The sequence below is a fragment of the Glycine max genome, chromosome 5 (genome assembly GCF_000004515.6).
Source record: "Glycine max cultivar Williams 82 chromosome 5, Glycine_max_v4.0, whole genome shotgun sequence".
Taxonomy (NCBI): domain Eukaryota; kingdom Viridiplantae; phylum Streptophyta; class Magnoliopsida; order Fabales; family Fabaceae; genus Glycine; species Glycine max.
In genome coordinates, this window is record NC_038241.2 from 35,549,225 (window position 1) to 35,571,419 (window position 22,195).

At 32.4% G+C, this 22,195-nt stretch overlaps 4 protein-coding genes across 5 annotated transcripts; 1 reads left to right on the forward strand and 3 right to left on the reverse strand.

Annotated features, from left to right (window-relative positions):
• The first annotated feature begins 221 nt into the window (after window positions 1-221).
• Window positions 222-3,037, forward strand: LOC100527620 (uncharacterized). The gene is made up of 4 exons (NM_001248091.2): window positions 222-523; window positions 792-1,504; window positions 1,619-1,717; window positions 2,706-3,037. The coding sequence occupies exons 1-3, from the start codon at window positions 436-438 to the stop codon at window positions 1,709-1,711; spliced, it is 894 nt and encodes a 297-aa protein (NP_001235020.2). The 5' UTR covers window positions 222-435; the 3' UTR covers window positions 1,712-1,717; window positions 2,706-3,037.
• A 601-nt stretch (window positions 3,038-3,638) lies between these two features.
• Window positions 3,639-4,827, reverse strand: LOC100527398 (uncharacterized). Its single transcript, NM_001248589.2, has 4 exons — window positions 4,566-4,827; window positions 4,226-4,445; window positions 4,078-4,123; window positions 3,639-3,989 (listed from the first exon to the last, which is right to left on the reverse strand). Exons 1-4 carry the CDS (start codon window positions 4,690-4,692, stop codon window positions 3,894-3,896), a joined length of 489 nt encoding a protein of 162 aa, NP_001235518.1. The 5' UTR covers window positions 4,693-4,827; the 3' UTR covers window positions 3,639-3,893.
• Window positions 4,828-6,947: 2,120 nt separating this feature from the next.
• Window positions 6,948-9,451, reverse strand: LOC100803307 (uncharacterized). 2 transcript variants are annotated; one of them, XM_003524939.5, is made up of 3 exons: window positions 9,334-9,451; window positions 7,628-7,877; window positions 6,948-7,236 (listed from the first exon to the last, which is right to left on the reverse strand). In XM_003524939.5, exons 2-3 carry the CDS (start codon window positions 7,844-7,846, stop codon window positions 7,123-7,125), a joined length of 333 nt encoding a protein of 110 aa, XP_003524987.1. In that variant the 5' UTR covers window positions 7,847-7,877; window positions 9,334-9,451; the 3' UTR covers window positions 6,948-7,122. The 2 variants fall into 2 exon arrangements, with proteins under 2 accessions (XP_003524987.1, XP_006580194.1); XM_006580131.4 differs by having other exon boundaries at window positions 9,346-9,429.
• A 938-nt stretch (window positions 9,452-10,389) lies between these two features.
• On the reverse strand, window positions 10,390-17,146 carry LOC100802788 (uncharacterized). The gene is made up of 9 exons (XM_006580132.4): window positions 16,681-17,146; window positions 16,476-16,610; window positions 15,339-15,449; window positions 14,546-14,827; window positions 13,881-14,080; window positions 12,398-12,656; window positions 11,893-12,003; window positions 11,190-11,381; window positions 10,390-10,922 (listed from the first exon to the last, which is right to left on the reverse strand). Exons 1-9 carry the CDS (start codon window positions 17,023-17,025, stop codon window positions 10,575-10,577), a joined length of 1,983 nt encoding a protein of 660 aa, XP_006580195.1. The 5' UTR covers window positions 17,026-17,146; the 3' UTR covers window positions 10,390-10,574.
• Between the last annotated feature and the right edge of the window lie 5,049 nt (window positions 17,147-22,195).

Here is a 22,195-nt window from a genome sequence, read left to right on the forward strand (position 1 = left end):
TATTATTTTCCTTAAAATGGTATCCGCTTCTGAAAGGTGTTGTTCATAAAAAATTAACCAATTAAATCCAGTAAAGTAAATAAATAAACACAATCAAAAGAAAACCTATGAAAATCCAAAAGCAGATCCAGAAAAGGTAAATTGTGATTTGAATTAATTATTACCATAAAAACAAATTTGAAAGTTTGAAACTTTTCTCGGTGGGAAGCTTGAACATGACAATGACATGACAGGCTTTTCACAAGCCTAATAATTCTCTTTGCTGTGTCACTGCATTACATACAATATATATTCAGAGCACAAGAGAAACATTCATACATACATAGCTATTAGCAGTTCACTTTCAATCTCTGTAGATTTGGTTTGTGTTCATTGTCCCCACTGAATAGTGAGGGGTAGCATAGCAGCCCACCATCCCATTTCACTCTCCACACCATGCCTCCAGGTGCTAGGAAGAGAAAAGCTGCCAGGAAAAAGAAGGCAAAGGAAAACAACATCAACCCATCAACCAACAACCCCCAAGGTACCATTTTTCACTCAAATGCATGTGCATCTGGCAATTAATCATAGATGGGTCCTTTTCAGTTGTGCATTATATCTTTTTATTTTTTTGGGTCTTTTGTTCTATTTGGGTAGATGGGGTTCTGTTAATTATTCTTGTTTTGTTTTACTTTGATTGGGAATATGCAGCTGTGATTCATTGTGGTTGGGGTAGTTGAGTTGGGTACACTGGTATTTGTTAATTTGGTTGTTTTAATTGATAATAGCTTGATTGATTGTGTAAATAATAGGAAACGATGGTTTGAAGTCACGAGATGGGAAAGGAAGTGATCGTGGTGAGGGTAATTCTCCTGCATTTCATGAACATGGTGACCATCGTAATCCATTCAATGATGGAAGTGAAGATCTGGAAGAGAGACCATCAGCTACTCAACCGTGTGCTTCGGATGTCGAGACCCTGGAAGAAGTCCCTAATGATACTTCAAAAGAATTATGTTATGAGAATGGGAATGGTGGCGATACTTCAAAGGGTGAATCCCTCGCTGAGAAGAACTCAGAGGATGGGAATTGTAATTCAGTTGAAGAGGCAATTGCAAGTCATGAGTTTGTTAACTCCATTGATTCTTCCCCTTCCAAAATGACTTTGATTACTGAAATGGCACCAGCTGAGGAGACTGTTAATTCAGCTGCTGACTCTTCTGTTAATTTAGTTACTGACATGGCTTCTGTGTCTGAGGTGGAAAAGAGTGACACTGGAAGTGTGTTACTAGAGAAGTCAGTAGTCCATCCTGTAGAAGTGACCAATGTCGCAATGAAGATAAATGAGGATAACGCATATTCCTTAACCAATGAGAATGTGACAATGTCAAGTGTGGAGGAGCCTAAGCCAAAGGAATGTGATAGTAAAATGTTAACTTCACTGTCTGCTAGTCCTTTCACTAAATTTACCAATGGTGCAGAACACATTAAGGATTGTAAGACTGCAAAACGTTCTGAAAATCAGGTTTTACATTTTCTCACATATACATTACAAGTTTTTCATCTCACAATTATGATTGGTAAATTTTTGTGAAAAACTAATTTTAAATATATTTTTCTTTGCTAAATTAATTTGCAGCCTCATGTAGCATTGGCTCCAGATTTGGTGCAAAAGACCTCCTGGTTGAGTTGCTGTGGATTGTTTGAAGTTCTGTCAAGTTCAAATAGATAATTTCAGGTTTTTCCTTTGAAGTTATTTTACCTTGTAAAATCATGTTTGTGTGGATTCTCTTTCAACTTAAAAGGTTGCGTTTACATAAATTTGCTACCCTCATGTATGCTTGCTTATGGTTGTTTTTAGCTTTAGTTTTGCAATTTTTCTAATTGGTTTGGTAATTTGCGCTTTGTGACTTTTAAACTATTAGAAGGAAGTTTGGTGGTGTTTTCTTTCACTATTTATTGCTTGTTTGTCTTTGGTGAATGCGGGTGTGTCATGGGTCTTTGGACCAATTTGTAGATACTAGCTTTAATGGTTTCAATACAAATGAGGATGCTAAATTTTTGTGACTATCAATCCATGCTATTATATTTGGTCATTTGGGAAGAGCACAAAGCTCATATTTTTTACGAGATATGCTTGGCTGAGCAGCTGTTTTGGAATGTGATTAGGCAATTAGCTTCAATTTGGTTTTAAACACATGGTCTTTTAAGGGGATTTCTGTAACATACACAGTGGTTAGATAACTTTGCTCCATTAGTGATTTGTCTTTTTCTGTTATTCATTTTCCAAATTCTTTGTTATGGAGGATCTCTTATTCTCCAATTGTCTTGTAATTTTATTTTCTTCATCTGATTTTCTTCTTTTATTATTGCTGACACTGTCTTGTTCATGAGATTCATGAGCACAATGGGAGGGTGTGATTCTTCTATAACTAGCAGTGTATGCATATCATTCTGAAGGTCATACTCTGTTATTATTCAAGTTCAACTTAGTCTGAGCGTTATCAAATATTCATGCCTTTTGGATACGGATTTAAGTAATTAAGATGTACTTCTTAGTTCTTCATGTGGTATCAATTGGTTTTTTAAGTTGTATTATTCGTTCTAATAATGCTCATTTTGGGGATTATTGTAGTAGTATATTGCTGTATCAGTATACAATTATACATTTTAAACTTGCAAATTAAGTTATGTTTGACAACATCTTCCCTCTGTTTTTCTTGCAGAGATACAAGATACAAGCATCAAGCGTGAGTATCTCAACTGAAGGGTCAAACTTGTGAAGATTTAGAAGAATTTTGTGATATTTTGATTTAGATTCTCTCCTTTAAGCTTTTCAAAAATATAGCAGGCAACCAGGCCAAACTGTGTAATCCATACAACTTTTGTTTACATTACAGTGGGATTTGTTTGTAGTTATTGTGCTAGCAACAATTACAGTCTTTTAAACTGATTTATTAATTCTGTGACATGGAATTGGTCATAATGCTGTTTATTTCACCCTTTCTAATTAATGTAGAGCAGCAATGAGACCTAGAAACTTCCTTAAGAAAATTCACTTTGATCTTTATCATCTAATGCATGATTCTCATGCATAAAGCACATACAACAGTGTTTGCAGTGCAGCGCTCTTTGGGTGTAACTTTACAGTTTATCTTTAATCAGAGTAACTACCAGAACCATAACGAAGCAGGATTCTTCGTGTTCTAACTTATGATGCAATCATACCTCGGATGTGTCCCTGTTCAAATGTCCTTAGTTAGCTATCACCATGAGAACTTCATAGTAGACTGATGAAACTTTGTTCTTGCCCTGGTCATGGAAATGTCCTTCTTTGATATTTGGTTTTTCTTGTCAAGGTTATGGTTCAAAGATTATTCTTTCATGTTTTTTTGCTCTAGACCATCCTGTGGATACCAAGTGAAGATTTCGTAATTACTGTGTGTGAATTGCTTTTCTAGTAAGTATATCCTTTTAAAAAGATCTAAAAAGCTGCTTGACTTTGCATACATGGTCTTTGTGTGAAAATGTTTGGGTTTTATTGTACCCCTTGTTCCTTAAAGACTTATAAAAGCTTATCAAGGCTATGCAGCCTGATGTCCCTGTCATGATCAATGCTCACAGCTTACTCCTAAGAAAGTTGGAGGAAAAAAAAAATAGAAAAGTAAAGATAGTGTTCTCCTTTATTGCTCTTGTAAATGACATTCTTGATTCATACAAATCCAAATTCCAATCATTCAAATCACACCACAATGCTAATTCTCCTTTAACTTATATGAATTAAAAGTCTTGATTGGACCGACAGAAAAAATACATAAACCAAAGAGAAAAAAAAAAAGCAAGAGAGGGAGAGAAAAATACAAGCACACCAATACAATCCTTCTTGGCCAACAAAAAAAAAATTCCTTCAACCTTCAAGTTTTTCTTCTATACGCAGCAGCACTGTGAATAGCAACTATGTAGAAAAGCTGTGTAGCTGAAAGTATAATTATAAAAGCCTCCATGGTTTTCTGCAAAATTGGACATTCCATAGGTCTGACACTTGAAAATATACTACAAGAAAGTTATTAAGAAAGTAAATGAATCTTCCTGTCTTACCAGGCGTGCATTTCTGATACGAAGCTCAATCTCTTTCCAGGCAAAGCTGCATTAATTTAATTATAGTTAGGTAAGTAAAATAATACCGCAAAATTATTTTTTTGGAGGGGATAAGAATAGAAAATAGAAATCATAGAGAAAAGATTACCCCATGGCCAGGAGTGTAAGAGTCCAAGCCATTGTAGCAACTGAAGCTGCAGATGGCAAGCTCTCAGCAGTCCATGACTGGATATGATTGATTCCTGAAATTGCTGATGCAGCACCAACCACTCCAGCAAGCAAAGCAAATGTGACAAAGAATCCAGTGGATGCATTTCCCATTGGGAAGAACAAGGGTGAAAAGTGTGCTGGTAGTTTTAATTCTGGACCTGCATAGTGCATAGTTTCTCAACAACATAAGCAAGCTGAAGAAACACAAAGAAAATGATTGGTTACATGAGACTATGAGAGGAAACATAGGGACATTTGGACATTTTAAATTTTCATACCTATAATAAAACCATGATCTATTGCTCTGTTCATGGCCCATCCACCAATGCCCAAAACTATGGCATACATGCAGAAGTTCAGCCCCAAAAGAAGAGTGGCAATAGGCTTCATTTGCTCCTTAGCCATCTGTGTTGCTGTTTGTTTTTTGGATAAGGAAAAAGCTGTTTTGAACAAGAAAAGTACTAGGGGATTTCAGGAACCTAAAAAGCAGTGAAGGGAAGTCTATAAATCCAAGGACCAGGAGGTGCATATCTTTGGTACAAATGAGAGTTCTTATCTATATGAGAAATGGATAAAACAGAAGGTTGGGTTCTTTTCTTGACAAGGCTGCTAGTTAGCTAAAAAGCTCCATGCAGGCCTGTAAAGATGATGCTTCACAATCATACTTATACATTAAAATATGTATGATTCTTACCTGTCTCTTATTTTTAAGGTTTGTTTAACTGTAAATACCTTCCCCACAGGCAACTTCTTAGGAGTTGTCAATTGTTTGTTCTCTGAGGCAAGTCATATTCTTTGCCACTCCTGAACTCTTCTCATTCACAACACTCTGGCCCAATCCCTATTAAAAAAACCCTTACACTGTTTCTAACAAATTTAATAATATCGCGCAAGTATTTATTATTTAGTTTTATATACTAAAAAAACTTTTTATTTTTATTAAAGCAGTTGTTACTATCGTAAAAAAGTCAGATATAGAAAAATATGAAAATTCTAAGATTAGTTAAAAAAAATTCTATTTTGTTATTTGATATACAATGAGACAATTACATAAATGTCTTATATTTTATAATTTTGTTAGTAATAAAATAAATTATATTATCAACATTTAAAACACATTTTTGTTTACAATAAGTGATAAAAAATACTCATCTCTGATTATATATTAATATTAATATGATTTTTTTCAAATATATTGCACCCCTTCCTTTATTATCTTAAACTTTATACATAATGCCTAAATCTATAAATTTATTTAAATGTTCAATCGACTAAATCTGACTCTGAAATGTATGTGAACAAAATCCAAGTTAAAAAAGAAAAGAAAAAATAAACTTTACTTGAGTTTTATAGTAACTACGTTAAATACTTATGGTGATTCTTAATTGATTGACGTGTAAAAAATGCTTACACTGGTCACGTACGACAATTAAACTGATAAGAAAAATGAAAACTCCGACAATCCTTAGCTTCTTTAATTCTGTAATTTTTATTTTATCTTTAATGTGCAAAAAATCATAATGCCGATCGATAGTATTATGACTACGAGGGTATATTCCATTCTTCTCTATAAGGTCACAAAAAAAAATGACGTTCATCAATATTTCTTATAAGTTGGTTAATACTATAATTTGAACCATGCGTGTTGAAATTAATTTACTTTAAGAACAAATATATTTTACAGTTTTCAGAAAGCAATAAAAAGGGATTACTTCTAAAAAAAAGTTAAATGCTCAATGACAGAATAAAACCCAAACATCCGGACTGCCACCAAATGTGTAAATCAATTAAAATAGGATTATTCTAACTCAAATAGAGATTTGGAGTTCAAATCTTAAGTATGTAACTACATTAAATATCCAGAAGGAGAGTTTTTCCTTCATAGTAATTTCACAAGACTTGAACTGAATCTCCCATGAAAGATACCTGCGATCCATACAAAAAAGTATCCCAACCAGCATGAGATTAGTCTATTTAACCATATGTCTGAGTTCAAATCCTGAGTATGTAAGTATCTTCTCCCGTAGAGGATACGAATTCTGTATAAATAAATTTTTCCGCATTATATATATAACCACTTTTACATTAAAAAATACTTTCAATAAATTTACTTGAGACCCAAAACTTACATTTTCTACAAAGCTCAAGTGCTAACAACCAAAAATTAATTCAAAATGGTAATGTAACAACAGGAATCAGCTATTTTAAAGCAAAAATAATTTTTTTAATAAACGTTATAAGAGGGGAGAAATAACATATTAGAATAATAATATAAAATAAACTTCTCATATAAACTAAAATCATCTTATATGCCACAACTTCTTAAAAAATAAAAAAGTTAATAGAGCTTAACATTCTTACCTTAAAATAGTTTTACATTTAAAAAATTCTCATAGGTTAGAAGCTATTCAAATTGAGCCAAAATGTATCAATAGACATTTATTAGATGGAGTTCGCCAAGCTTTCCATAAAATTCCAAAAGGCAACAAGCTAAGCCAACACCTGAACTTGAATTGCAAACATCCGTAGAAGCAACTCAAAATTTGAAACCTTGAAAGACATGCACTTAATTTGAAGGAAATATATCTATTACACTCGTATAATAGATTTTGTTATTAGAAAGAAAAGAACTAATGAGTGAATGATATAATTTGATATAATTTATTCATCAGCACTGAATCCCATTCCTCTTTTTCTTCGTTAAGATTTTTTGTTCTGGATAAAAAGCTATGAAACCATTTTTTTTTTCATTCAGAAGAAACAGTCACCCCACCAAAATCTACAGTGTAGTACAAAGGCATGTTCCGTGCATGCAAAAATTAACACTAACAATCATTATGGCTGATAAACCTCAGGAAGCTGAAGACCAACACTAGAAGCAGATTTTCCAAGAGTCCTTTTTACTTCATCTGACCTATCCACGGCAATATTGTACGAAAAAAGTAAATCCTGCAAAATTGTCAACAACGATGCATGGTCAAAAAGCCAGATGGACAAAACGTAGCTTTTCTTGAAAATATATTTATTCAGAGGCATAAAATGAGTAAAAATAATTATATCAATGATAGGACACAATCTGCAGAGGATTTCTCCAGGCTCTGCCACACCTTGGTGATGCTGAACACTAGTAAAAAACCACATCCTCTTCTGTGCTTATTTTAATTTAACTATATACATACCTTAACTAAAGCTGTTGAGTGTTGACACCTTGTTTTTAACTAACCGAGTTTGTGTAAATCTCATTTGACCAATAATAACTGTTCAATCAAACTTCTTACCCACAGGCACAAACAAAACGACTATTTGAATTTTGAAGGAAAAATGCAGCAGAGAGCAATACCTTGTGATGGTGTACACTGTTAAGAAGAAAAGTATAATCACGAGCAAGCTTTATTTTCTGTTGGATAGCCACATTGTCAGACAAATTTCGGTTGTTACGGAACTCTGAGGTTACAAATTCTATAAAATGTTTCTTGTTCTCTTCCTTCCCAATATGTTTCTTGACCGCCTTGAGAAGAAGGCGATAAATGTTAGCTGTTTGGAAGGCTTCAGATCTCATTTGTTTCTATCAATATCCACTACCTACTTTCCTGCATAGGATGGCAAGTTTTAAATATAAACATTTATAGGAACCTTGTTAGCAGAAAAATTAAAATTGGAAACCTAAATGATGGGAGGGAGAAGGTATAAAAGAAAGAAATACTACTATAGAGAACAAAGAAAGATTACAACAGAAAAAGGAGTGCAAAATTTCAACCTAAGAAGGTGCAAAGAAACAAAGAAAAGATAAAGAAAGTCGTATAGAAGGAGGATCTTCAATTTCTGTGTAAACTAGGATCAACCTTGGGTTTGGTAGAGTTCCTAATTCAATTTTACGCTACAGAAATTTTCTTCTTAGAAAATCCCAGAAGACATGCAGAGAAGAAGTTTATCCTATGTCTATGTATAACAATTCCATTACAACATGCACTTAACACAATTTGTTGCATCTCAGAAAATATTTTACAAATCATGCAACTAGTTCAAAACAACTTGACTTATTGTGCTAAATGGAAGCTATGATAATTCAAATTTGAAGTCAATTCTATCAACTGAACAGTGGAAAATACTTATAATGATGCCATGATCACTCTACAAGAAATCATCAACTCTTGGCTTGAATATGCAGCTACAGCTAGCATATTTTTCAGATTCCTTGCTCTGTGAACACTGTCACAATGGATATGCAAAATGTTGCAAAAAGAGGCAACTAAATTCATTAAACAAAAATCTAGGTGTGTATTTGAATGGTACATTTGAAAATCCTAGGAAACTCACTCAATTGCTTCAATTGAATTCCCTTCATTTGTAAAATTTGTTAGTCTGAATAGAGTAATCAAATTCTCTCCATTCATAAAATTCAATATTAGGATAAAGTAATTAAATCCCCTCAATAACAATGATAATTTTGATATGTTATGTATAACTTCATATGGAATCAACAACATAGAGCTTAGCCTACGAGAAACTCTAGGCATATACTGTGTCATATGATCATATATGTGGTCTAATAAACAATTGAGAACGAAAGCAAGGGGGGTACGTCAAAAGAATTTGTTCTGAACATTTTCATTAATAATATTGATCATATATGTGGTCTGATAAACAACTGAGAACGAAAGCAAGGAGGCTGAAATCACAATTTGTTTGTGGCTCCCCATGTTTCAGAACTCACATCAAACAGTTTGTGAGCAAAATCAAATATACTGCAAAAGTAAAACGCAACAAAATGTGAAGCATAATGGAATGGGCAAACAAAGTATCATACAAGGAATAAATAAACAAATAAATAAAAGTCAGATCCACAAACACAAGTGGGCAGTTAGCAAAATAAACAGAGAGCAAGTGAAAATGAGGAATAACACAGAATCATATCATATTAAGAAACAACTAAATATCCATATTTTACAACTATGAAAATGCAGAAAGTAAGTTCATTGACATTTGTAGAAGAAGCGATTGAAGTACTGCAAGCAAAACAAGGAAAATCAAATCAGCGTTGCTTACTTCCTTTCTTACTCGCTGTGGATGAGGCTGAAATCAAAGCGTTGCTAGTTGCGTTTGCGTTGCAAAGAAAGGTGTCTCTGCCTCTACTTATCTCAACGAACAAAAACTTGTTTAAAGTGAAAAAAAGAAAAAAAAATTATTAAACGAATTTATAACTTTCTTCGAATATTTAATTTTAGCTTTTATATGAAAACAAATGATTTTAGCTTTGAAAAAAAATTGTGATTGTGGGTTAAAAACATATTGAGCATTGAGTAATTAATAAAACAGAACATTAAACTAATTAATCTAATTGTTTGTAAAGTTTTTAATATAAGTTATTAAATTAGTCAAAATATATTATATTTTCGAAACCTAATGGTCTAAGGGGAAGCATGTTTTATTAGAATAGTCTATCCTTTTATGTGTGTATATTTTTTTTTTGAGTTAAATGTTATTGATCTAATTGCGTAAAATATTTATGAATTTTATAATTTTTGCCACAAAATCTGATTAATCAGAGTGGTTAATATTGTTTTATGTAAAACTCTTGGAAACCCAATTAGTGAACAAATTTATGCAAAGCTCATTCCACCTAAACCCGCACGTATATGCTGCTCCATACGCCATTAGAGGATTCTTAACACTTATTTACACCCCACCTTAGGGGTTCCATAATATTTAAGGGTTAAGAAACCCACACTTTACAAAGATTACCACATGACTATACTTTGATGTTATAATTGTGACTTATTCACGTCGGAGTCCTATAAACAAAGCACCTAAAGAGTCACCATGTATAACTAAATGCTTTTCAATTTTCATTTACCATTATTCTGTTGATTCATCCAATTACTTTGGACATTACAATACCTTTACATGTATCCACCATCTTCCGTGGAAATACTTGAAAGCTTAGCTTGATCAATAAACATTAAAAGTAAGCTTCAAAATTATTATAAAAAAAAACATGTATTTGACCGGAAAATTACACCACCAATGACTGAAAATCATATCCAGCCCAAATGGTAAATCTCAATCATAAAATATGGTTGAATCTCGTGTCTACACAAAAAATTCCACAGCTTAAAGCAATATCATACACGATACATCATATATATGGCCATCTTTTTTGTTTGTTGGGTTTTTGTTATTTCTTTCCCTCTCATAAATGAGTATGACGAAGTACTAACACTAAATAATCTATTGGGCCTGTCATCTAATACATGAGTATTCCCTCTCAATCAATATAATTTATTGGATTATTCTGTAACCTCCACTATACAAACCTTATCCAATGAACATGCGTTTAAGGAATCATGTATACTACAAGAGAGCTCATATGAATTGGGGGTGGACGAGGTGACAGTAACCCATTCTTTGTCAACTTTCTCAACAAAGGAATGTGCCTTTGGGATTGCATCAAATTGGAGTTTGTTGCTTTGCTTCGTTAACTTCTTTACAAAGTCCATCGAGAATATCATGTCAAAATTTTCTTCCAAATCAGTGATTTTAGGGGAAATTTGTATCCCAATTTTGGCTTCCCGTGAATTAATCAACCCAAAAAGTAGAGAGTTTCCACCGGCCGTTCTTTCACTCGGGCAGCAAAACTGCAAGAATATACAGCACAAATGAATCAGGGAAAGTATATGCCATTAAGCAATGGAGAATAAATATAGTTATTTTGGATAAACTTTCTCTATAGCTGCAACAATGAGTCAACAGTAAAAGTAGATGCATCAAATCAGGAACTAAAAAACCTAACAAAAATGGCGTTGCTCTGTTTTATTCAGAGTTATGCATTACATCTTAACAAGTATAAATGTATAATCTGTATCAATCTCAATTTATAGAGAAAAGGAATAAAACAATCTAACCTCAATGTACTCAACACCCATGTCAATAAGATTATCTACAATGCTATGTTTTGAAAACAAGCTAATAAGGCCTCCAGATCCAACTGGAGATTGGAGTATTTCCCAAGGTGATTTCATTAAAATCTTATATTTGTTCTGTCCCTCCGGCAAACTGCTAACTACTGGCAGCTTCTCTTCCTCCAAAAACCATACCTGAAAGAGGGTTAAAACATGGAATTATGCAAAAAGCCAATTTTGAAATACCATAATTAAACGTTACTGGTTAAAACAGATGGACCATCAATTCAGTTTTCCAGTGTAAGATAGTATGGTTCATGGTAGACTTAATGATATCTTTAAAGGTAAATACCATAAGAAGTCTAACGTTACTGCAATGCAGTATTGAAATTTTCAGTTAACAAGCAATGACCAATAAATATTCCATCCTATACACTTCCCTAGACTAAACCAATAGGAACGGATGGCATATTATTCATAAAACAATATTGACAATGAGACAAAACAAAACATTGTTAGATCAAGATGAAAGCCAAGGTAATTTGGAAACTGAAGTCATATGAGGTTTTCTTTCAACCAAAAATTCTGAACCTCAAGTACATGTAATTTGGGATAGAACAAGACATATGCAACAGCGAAAAACTTAAGTACATATCTAATTGAGATAATACATGATATAAAAGGAGATCCTTGGTGTGATGTCAACCTTTTCTGAGTCAAATGCAAAGTAATTGTTGCTTCGAAACAGATTTCTTAAAGAATGAATTTTCTGGGCTGAGGAAACCAAAATTAAAGGCACAGAAACACGATCTTTGACCTGCAAAAATTGCAAATTCGATAGGTGAAGAAAAACTATTCAGTATAGTCACTCCAAAAGGTACTTAACCAGATAATACCTCACAAAGGAGTTTTACTTATTTCATTAAGGCAGAAAAAGGAAGAAACATATAATAGAAGATAATACATTCTCTTCAAAATAATGGAAATGAACAAGAAGAACAGAACATTAACTGGGCATTTTTCTGATCTCTTTGAGTATTTGTTGAAGAGATTATTGTTCTGTTGTAACTGAATTAAGACACAAAATCCATCTGATGGATCATGGAACAAATAAATATTCACAACAATGAATCTTTATCACAAGGATATTTACCAAAAGTAAATAATTAAAACACAAATTTACAACCTTTACAAAATTTTCACAGTAGTACCTTTTGAAACATGCGAAGTACCGAAGTGTCAATTGCTTCATTTTCAATCATGTTAGAGTCAGAAATGCTCCCCTGACGCTCTTCTTCATTCAAAAGAAAGACAATAGCCATTTTGCCCTTAGACATGAGCTCAGCTCCCTTCTCTTGCATATCTCGGAAAAACTTATTTTCACTTCCATTTAAGAAATATTCCTCTGGTATTTGGATAGAATTTATAAGCTTTGCTTCTATGGCACTGACCAACTCAGCAACTTTCCATCTGATTTAAAAAAGTTTTAAAAAAACACAAATGAAAATTCCGGCAAATGATACTAGGGATAAACAAAAGGAATTTTTGTTTTGTCAATAAAAAAGGGCTAGGCAGTGGTGATAAAAAAAAATTTTAAAGAAAAAGTTATATTATTTTGTAGATCTTTATAGCTTTATTGAATTTTTAAATAAGTCCATTAATTTAATCATTTTTAACAAAATTTTCACACTTTTAAAGATTTTTAAGTAGGTCCCCTATCTGCAAATGACAGTTAATTTTTACCAAACTATAGGGAACTATAGGGAACTATTTGAGAACTCGGGTAAAGTACTTGAACTAATTCAATTGTGGTATTTGTCAAATATATTCTATAGTTTATATAAATATTCGAATAATTTCCTATAATTTAGCAAAAATTTATGGAGCCTTAACAACCGTTAGTGAGTAAGGATTCATTCCTGAAGCTTTGGTTTTTAACCATGCCAAATAGCGTCATGTGAACCATGTAGCCGACCTCACCTAATGGCTAGTGGTATAAGGCTTTGTTGTTGTTGTTTGTAATGAGTAAGGATTCATTTAAATATCTTTAAGAGTTTAAGGGCTTTGTTAAAAACTGCTAAACAATAAGAACCTATTTAAGAATTTAGTAAAACTATAAGGGCCTAAAAGGTAACTTAGAAAAAGTCAATGATAATTAGATAAAGTTCAGAAACAACAAAGAGAATAATTAAATTAGAAGATGCTAATATGTCCTATCATTTTAGTATCAATAGGGATGGGTAGTGATGTCCAAAATCGAGTACCTCAACGACCCATGAAATGTCATTGGGCCACATATTAACTAGAACAATGATTTCTCTTTTTTCTTTTTGTTGGGGTGGTGGATGAGGGTGTCAATTGTCAAAACTTAAAATAACTCCAGTTTACAAATGATAGAAAGTTGGAGTGACATCAATTCAGGAAAAATTGATAGAATTGTGTCTAAGATAGTTTGGACATTGAGAAGAAGACCAATAGAGCATCCAATATCAAATGGAGGATAGCCTACTAATTAGAAGTATAGATAGACCAAGAAAGACTCCAGGAAACCATTAAAAAGGATCTAAAATTAAATGGCTTAGCTGAATAAATAAGAACTGCTCTTGGATAGTACACAATGGCTGTTCAATTTATGCAGCTGACTCCACTTAGTGGGAACAGGCTTTCATTTTTGTTGTTGTTATATTAACTTGCCTCTTTGCTGGCCGCTCTAGACTTTGTAAAGCCTCCTGGAGCAATTTGGAGTTTACGCCAACAATCTGATCACTAAGCAAGCTCCATTGATCTTTCTCTCCATATTGAAATCCATGAAATACATGTTTTTGCTCCATTTCAATGAGTTTCTTTTTGGCTGCTATGAGATGCTTTTGAAACTTTTTCCTTTCTTTCCATTCCTGACAGCATTAAGTGAATTATCCAGAACCAATTAAATATTTGTATCAATTATCCATGGCAAAGAGCACCCAGTCAAATATTGATATCACAACAAAGAAATTATTCCAAAGAAGGCAATTTAGAATCCAAATAATACAAATACAAATATTGAGGTGTAAAGCAGAATGCCACCTTATGAAAATCAAATTCCACTTGGGTTGGTATAATGTAAGTCTGCCAGAATGACTTACATACAAATGGAAAAAAAAAGGTACAAAAATCATATCTAAATGATAGATAATTGTTCCATTTTTTTTTGTGTGTGGGAGTTACAGTTATGCCTCAATTCACCTTTAAATGGTAGATACTGAGACATGTAACATAGCAGCAGGAATAAGAACAAAACTAAAAAAACATATTCAGTGACAATAAAAACTCCTAAAAGTAACAAATTAGTAGTAATGCATTAGGGAAGTATGGCTCACAAGTTGGCGCCTTTCTTTTTTAGACCTCTCATCAAATCGTAAATTTAATTCTAGGAGTCCCTTGGGCGGTGTAATATGCATTTCTCTTTTTTTCATATCAACATCTGGAACAATGGCTTCAACGAAAGGTACCAAAACAAGCTGATCAGATGCATCTTCTGCTGATCTTGACTTGCCACTTTTGTCAAGCATATCAAAAGATGAATCGAGTACAATTTGTAGTAGGTCATTGGCTCCACTATTGAAAACATTCACAACAGTTCCCACAAGTTTTCCATTTTCCTGATAGGAACAAGCATGGTCAACACCTTCAAAAATTGAATTGAGGATTACAAAATCACAATAAGATGACAAAAATACCAAAGTAGAAATTTCAAAGCTCATACAAACCAATATAACAATATCTTTAAGTCATTTATAATAGCCCTTTTCATTTTTATCACTATATTAGCACTTTTCATTTGCTGAATCCTTAGTACAAAGGGACAGCTAGCAGTGACATATGCATCTAGAAAAGAGCTAAATAAAAAAGGAATAATCCTGTTTTATGAAAGGGAATAAATTATATGGTAAACAATTGGCATTTCTGTTACAATAGCACACTGGTGAGAATCACCAAGTTAATACTGAACTCCAAAATATAACAGAAAAACAGCTGATGACTATCAGAGAAGTAATTCCATTTCATTAGTATTTAGTAGGTGATACTTTAGCAAAACTTTAAACAATGAACAAGGAAAGGAGAAAGTGGTCTGTCTTCATATATACACAAGATATGTGATTAAGAACAAACCTTCATAAAAACTCTCATCCCAATCAGATCATGTGTGTAAAATTCACCCTCCTCTAATTCCGGCCTGTCTTCATCCGTCACAAGCAAGGTAGCACCAATAAGCATCTTAGCCTGCATGACATATTGATTAGCCAAGGCCAAAAAACATGCATATCATATGATCAAACGAGCCAGGTCTACATAGGAAACTTGACGCTTCCCACTTGCAACCACAAGTGCTACATCCCTTTCAAGGATCAATAAATAAAGGCGAGTAGAAATAATTTTGACACAGTGTGATATCTGTGTTTGTTATTGTGGCATCAAACTGACTTTAAAATATGATTAGTCAATAGATGAATTCACTAAGGTGCTTCCTCTTTCTTGAATTAACATATACAAATATACTTAAAATACTGAAATAAGGGACATTTGGAAGAGCTTATTTGGGCTAATGAGAATAGCTTACGACTCCTATATAGGTTCTTTTCAGCTTATTTTCAATAAGCACGACTGATCAAAATAAGCTCTTTCTAACTTATTCCAATAACTTTCATGATCAAATTTATTAGTTATGACACAAGCTCTCAAGTGACAAGAACTCAATGAATAAGCACTAAATTAAGTTGTTTACCAAGTGCACCCTTGCTACTAATCAACACTCACTTTATTCATCCAAGTTCAAGATGCACGAAACATGGAAGAGAAAGAAAATAAATCAGTTAAAACTATGAGAAAAAAATATATGCACTGATAGTGTAAAGTATTTTTACATCACCATCCAATCATAAATTGTCACAAGTTTATTGACTTTCATAATAAGACAAAGGCAAACCAGTACCCTTAGAGCATTGATTAAGGAACTAAAAGGAGAAAGATTTTATTGGGATGCACAATCCATGACTTTTTTTGCGCTCTCCCATGATTTCCACAATAAATACTTTTTTTTTAATTCCTTAACCAATATCCTAAAGAAACTGGTTAGCAAGACCCTTATAATAACTATTACTTAAAAGTTGATTATTTCTAATTGGTTGTGAGTGTAAAATTTTCTATACTAACAGTTCATAGAAATTAAACTCTATTGTTCATACACAACAAAGATGGGCTGGTAAACAAAATTTGTAAAACTAGACAGGGTACGAGGTATTGAAAAACCTGCTCCACGGTGTCAATTCCTCTGAATTTGAGTATCCAACTCTTGAGTGCAGGGTGCTCTCTACCTTCCTCCAGCTCAACTTCTTGAACGCTTTCTCCCCCCAAAACCTTGCTCTTCAACCATCTTCTCCCAGGCTACTCAACAAACAAGCTTACTTAGTCACTTGAATTTCCACAAACACAAGAGATTAAAAAAAATCATTACAGTGGAAAAGCGCAGTCGAGGAAAATCGGTGGCGGGCTTGACGCGAATCTCGCCCTGAATACCATGAACACTCGATATGTAGCCAATGTTAACGAAGCCCCGTTCGTTGTTGGTGGTGTAGCTGTCGTCAATAACAGCCTCGTCGGTGGTCGCTGTAACCGTTGCAAAAGAGCGACGAAACTTAACTGCATGCAGAAAACGTGAATATAGGACGAATGAATTATTAGTAGAGTGCCAAGGGGCGTGTTTGGTTGGAGTTAAAAAATAAGGTTTGAAAGGGAATCCAAGAGATAGTGGAGGCTGAAACGGGCGTTGGAGAGCAGGGGGCAGTGCCTGTATCTGCATTTTCTGCTCACTGCATTTGCTTTCCAACGATAAATAAGGAAAAGACAGAAATATCAATTTGTGCCTTCTTTCCCTTACTAAAACTCTTGTTCCTCGTTGTGATTTTTATTCAATAAAACTATATTATTAGATTTTATTGTTCACAACTTGTCACTTCTCAATCAACTCAACTTAGAGCTCCTTAATATACATCTAACCCATTTAAATTTAAACTATTATTTTAAAAACCAAAATATTATTTTTATTATATCTTATTAGTTGAAAGAGAGACAATTTGTGTCTCTATCTGTATTTTCAAAATAAAAATTAAAAAAGAAAAAATAGTTGAGGAAAATAACTACAGCCGTTTATATATTAAAAGATAATTTAGGAATAGAAATTTTGTATACCACAAAAACAATTTTTTTATTAATAATTATAAATAATAGATTAATAGTTATCTTGAGCGGGAACGTTTATGGAGACTATTTTCAACAATAATGTTTTCAAATATTTCTCTAAAACGAAAACTTATTTAGAAAATTTTCTTAATCTTTTAGGGGACAGTTACTTGTATTTTTATGTTTTATTTTTGTTTTTTGTTTTCACTTTTTAATTACAAAATTAACATTTTATTTTTAATTTGTTTTCTATTTTCAAATAATTGTACATGAAACAAATAAAACAGAAAAAATTGTTTTCGAGTGTTTCCTATTCAAATCTTTAAAAATAAAAATAGAGTGACAATTGTGTAATTAAAAAAAATAAAAACAGAACAAAAGTACAAGTAAATGCTTCCATATTCTTTAATTAGTTCCATATGAAATGAAAAAGATAGACTTGGTCAGAGCAAGAAAACCACTTCTACACCATGGTCTTCTGGTAATAGTGGTGAAAACTGGCATAAAATGAGAAATGCTGTCAATTTCGTAGAGGTCCCAAATTTGGCTATCGGGGAAATACACATAGGAAACAGCACCAACGGCAGCAGCTGTCTCCACAAGAGATTCATCCCCCTGAAGGGGGTGTACAAATGGCTGTAGCTCCAGGTTACTCCTCTCAACCTGTATTGCAAATTCAGCTATGCAATCAAGGACAAAACCAGTTTCAATCTGCTGCTACTACTCCTACTGATTTTGCAGCAGTTAATTGTTGGCCTATGCAAAATATGCAGATACAGAACACTTCATCTCAGTCTCAAACACCAGCCAATACCACATCACATGTATTACAACATGCAATGCAAGGTAATGAGCAATATGGATATATGCAGAATGGCCAAGAATATAATCATTTATGGCAATACTATTACTACCAGCAGCAGCAACAGCTGCAGCTACAACAACATTATATTCAATTACAGCAGCAATCGTTCCAGCAGGGACAGTCACAACAACAACATAGCCAGCTGGAACCTCTTCAACCACAACAGCTCCAACAACAGGTTCTACAGCAGCAACCTCTGCAACAAGAACACCCTGTACACCTTATGCAGCAACAGCAGCCATCAACAAGGGTACACTAAGTGTTAAAATTATAGGGTTTAGCTGGGGAAGTAGGAAAAGAGAGTATGAATACTGATGAATTTTTTATCTTGAATTGATTTGGTGGGTAATTTGTAAATAAGAAGCACCAGCACCTCTATAGATAAAAGTTATAGCAGACTTTATTAACGCAGTGGGTGAGACAGATTCTTGATGAACAATTTTTTTTTTTCAGTGAGATTGTGGAACATCTTTCTCTGAACCGTTAGGACTCAATTCTATTAGTTTTTGTTTTTTCGTTTTTTGCAATTGCAGAGCAGCAGTCATCCCATAGCAGACCAAGGGCAGGCAATATTAACATCGCAGGTGAGTTAAATCATTATTCTTATCGAAAAAACAAAACTTGGTATCTTGGCTGGAGAATGAATGGCTTTTGTGTCGGCAAATTCCAATGTGTCTAAACTGGCTGCATGTATGGCTTGTTTTCCGGCCCTTTAGAACATGAAATTTAATTTTTGAATTTTGATCATGTAGGGCCACGGAGCAATATTATCCCAACAATCAGACAAACTTGGGTCGATTTCTTCTCTAGTTGTGTATCATCCTCAAGAGAAATCAACCAAAGAAGACTGACATTTCCTTGTAAATTTGACAGAATTTCTGTTGTAAAATTAAGGATTTCACCGCAATGAACTTGGCCCAAAGACACTCGATATACACATGAAATATTTAGCAAGAAAAAAAGTTTAAATATGTTTTTTATACATATAATATAATCCATTTTGATTTTACTATCTAAACTTTACTTCTTTTCTTTTTTATTACTTGAAATATTTTTGCTTGATTTTAGTAGCTATTCATGATCCTTTAACTACAAGTGTCTTTTGTTTAGTATTAGATTTTAAAATCGTGCAATGTATGTGTTTGATTACATTATATACATATATATATATATATATATATATATATATATTATGTGTATTTAGTATTTATATATAAAAAATGTGTACATTAATACAATTAATTTTAAAATATTTAATAGGATGCTAAATATAGTTATATTAAAATTAGGAAAGATAACTAATTATATTTTTAATTCAGATGTTGTTTTAAAAAATATTAAGTTTATTTAAATTTATTTTGATTGTTCTTTCTCCAATTAATAATGACATAATATTTATATGAAGTGTATAAACTAAAAAAAATTATACTAATTAAATATATAAAATAATAATTATTTCAATTTGAGTATTCATGTTTGTTACTGTAAATATTATGTTTACATGTACTTAAATTTTGTATTTTTATAATTAATAGTTTTTAAATGATTTTATTGTAAAAAATAAAAGAAATTATTTTAAATTGATATTTCAATCATTTTGAAGAGATTAGTTTTAATTATGTGATATTAAATTTACTTTTTTTTAGAGAGATAATAGTTTTTACTATTACTGTTGCAACTTCTTCTTTGATTGTAATTTCATTACTTTTTCTTTTCGTTTTTTTTTAGTTATTTATCTGTATTTTTATATATCTGAGATTAGTTGTTATGTAATGTTTGGTTTCCAATCCCTATTTAACATGTTTCGCCAAATTTAATTCATTAGATGATGAATTTTTATCTTTTATCTATATAAAAATATCATCATTGAGCTAATTCAATAAGACATATCAATTGGTATTTTTTAATCTCTTTACACTAAGGAAGTATGTAAGAAGAAAAATGTAATTTTACCAAATAGAAGTCAATAGAAAAATAAAACAAGTCTTATCTGAAAAATAATTGGGATAATTAATAAAAAAACTAAAATAATATTAAGATAACTTCAACATAAGTTTTGATATCTTAAATTAGTTAGAATCTTGAATAGGAGACATAGGAGTAGTAGGTAGTGATAATTGTGAAGTAGGAGTAAGTAGTAGTTGATTAAAAAATTACATCATATGTTGGAATATGTTAGTACTTCATTACACATTTAACGGATTGATAAAAGTTAAAATAGTTAAAAAAATTAAGTGATAAAATTTATGAAGTAATGAAAATTGAGTGATAAAAAATTTTAATTGTTATGTAACTTATACACTGATGGGCAAGAATATGTGTAAGGTGATATATGTACCTCCTATGAGTTTTCAATTATTATTTGATGTGATGGTCTACATACTCAAGTTATTATAAACTACGTTTATTTAAAATTAATTTTATAAAATTCAAATTATTTCTACAAGGCATATTCAAGCACACATAATATAGCTTTAGATTTTTCATGTTTTTTTTTACGTTCGTACGCTTGGTGTCTTCAACCCAAACCAAACATACTATAATTTGGTAAGTCAACTTTTGGTGCCAATCAATTGCCTTTTGACCCATCTTGTAGAACAAATATATATTTTGGTTGAAGAAGAGATAGATGTTCACAATGCAACATGGGTCAGTGTCATTTCGCCGCACCACTGATCCTCCTTCAAGCTGTCACATTACAAAACAAAAGGAACGAGACAAAAGAAAACTAAATTAAGCAATTGAGAATGCCGATGCGCTGTTTTTTGCTGTCTAACTAAGCTCCTTATAAAAAATGTTCATGTGTTGACTTGAAGCTAGCTGCTTTTGATGCTTGTTATGATCATCAATTTATTTATATATATGGTTCTCATGTGCAACAAATTAAATTGCTTGGTATGGTTGATGACATTGTTGTATCATGGTTTTACTGATATAGTGGCACCGTCTTCATGGATGCTGTACCACTTTCTTTTGCATTTCCTTACTATATATGCTCCTAAACTTTGATACTCTCCTTGTGTTGTGCTGAGTTTAGTGGCAGGTTGTTATTAATATTATTTTGCTTATTAAAAAAAAGCAATTGACAATGTCGAGAGATGGAAAGACAAAACAATGAAACAAGAGATGGGAGAAAATTTGAGATACGCTGATTATTTCTCCTAAGAAATTTTCACCCTATTCATCATAACTCAGAAGACAAAGTAGCTACAAGCTTGATTGTTGAGGTAAGATTATTTTGATCTGTTCATTTTTTTTAAGTTACATATATATGCTCCTTGCTTACCATTAATTCTTGTATGTGCACATATCATTGGGCCACACAACAACGATCCCAGCTCACAGTTTAACCTTAAAAGCAGAAAAAAAAACATATATAATAATAATAATAATAATAATAATAATAATAATAATAATAATAATAATAATAATAATAATAATAATAAACGAGTATTAGAATGAAGAGAATCATTCTTGAACTAAGCATCAAAATTCAAAAACCGTTAAAGTGGTATTGCATCCCAGCTCGCCATGATTCATCGTTCTGACATATTCTAAGACTGTGTTGAGCCCTATTTCCCTTATTATTTCTATTTATTATTTATCAAGTGAATCCTCGATTTATTTCCAGAAGCATTACTCTCTCTGTCTCTCTTAGAAGATCCTTAGAGTAAGAAAATTATATAAATAATCCCTTAATTAATAGAAATCATAATAAGTAATTCTTCAAGTATCAAGCCATCCATGACTGGGTATCCATCACAATATTTAAAATCGAGAATTGGTGCTTGTTTAATATCTACCCATTAGAGCAGAATCCTAAATAGGATCGGATGCTTATAGAAGCACCGGTGCTAAAGAGTATTTAGTGGTTCCTCCTATCACATCAAAACACTTTTATAAACAAGGATCCTGTATTGAGATG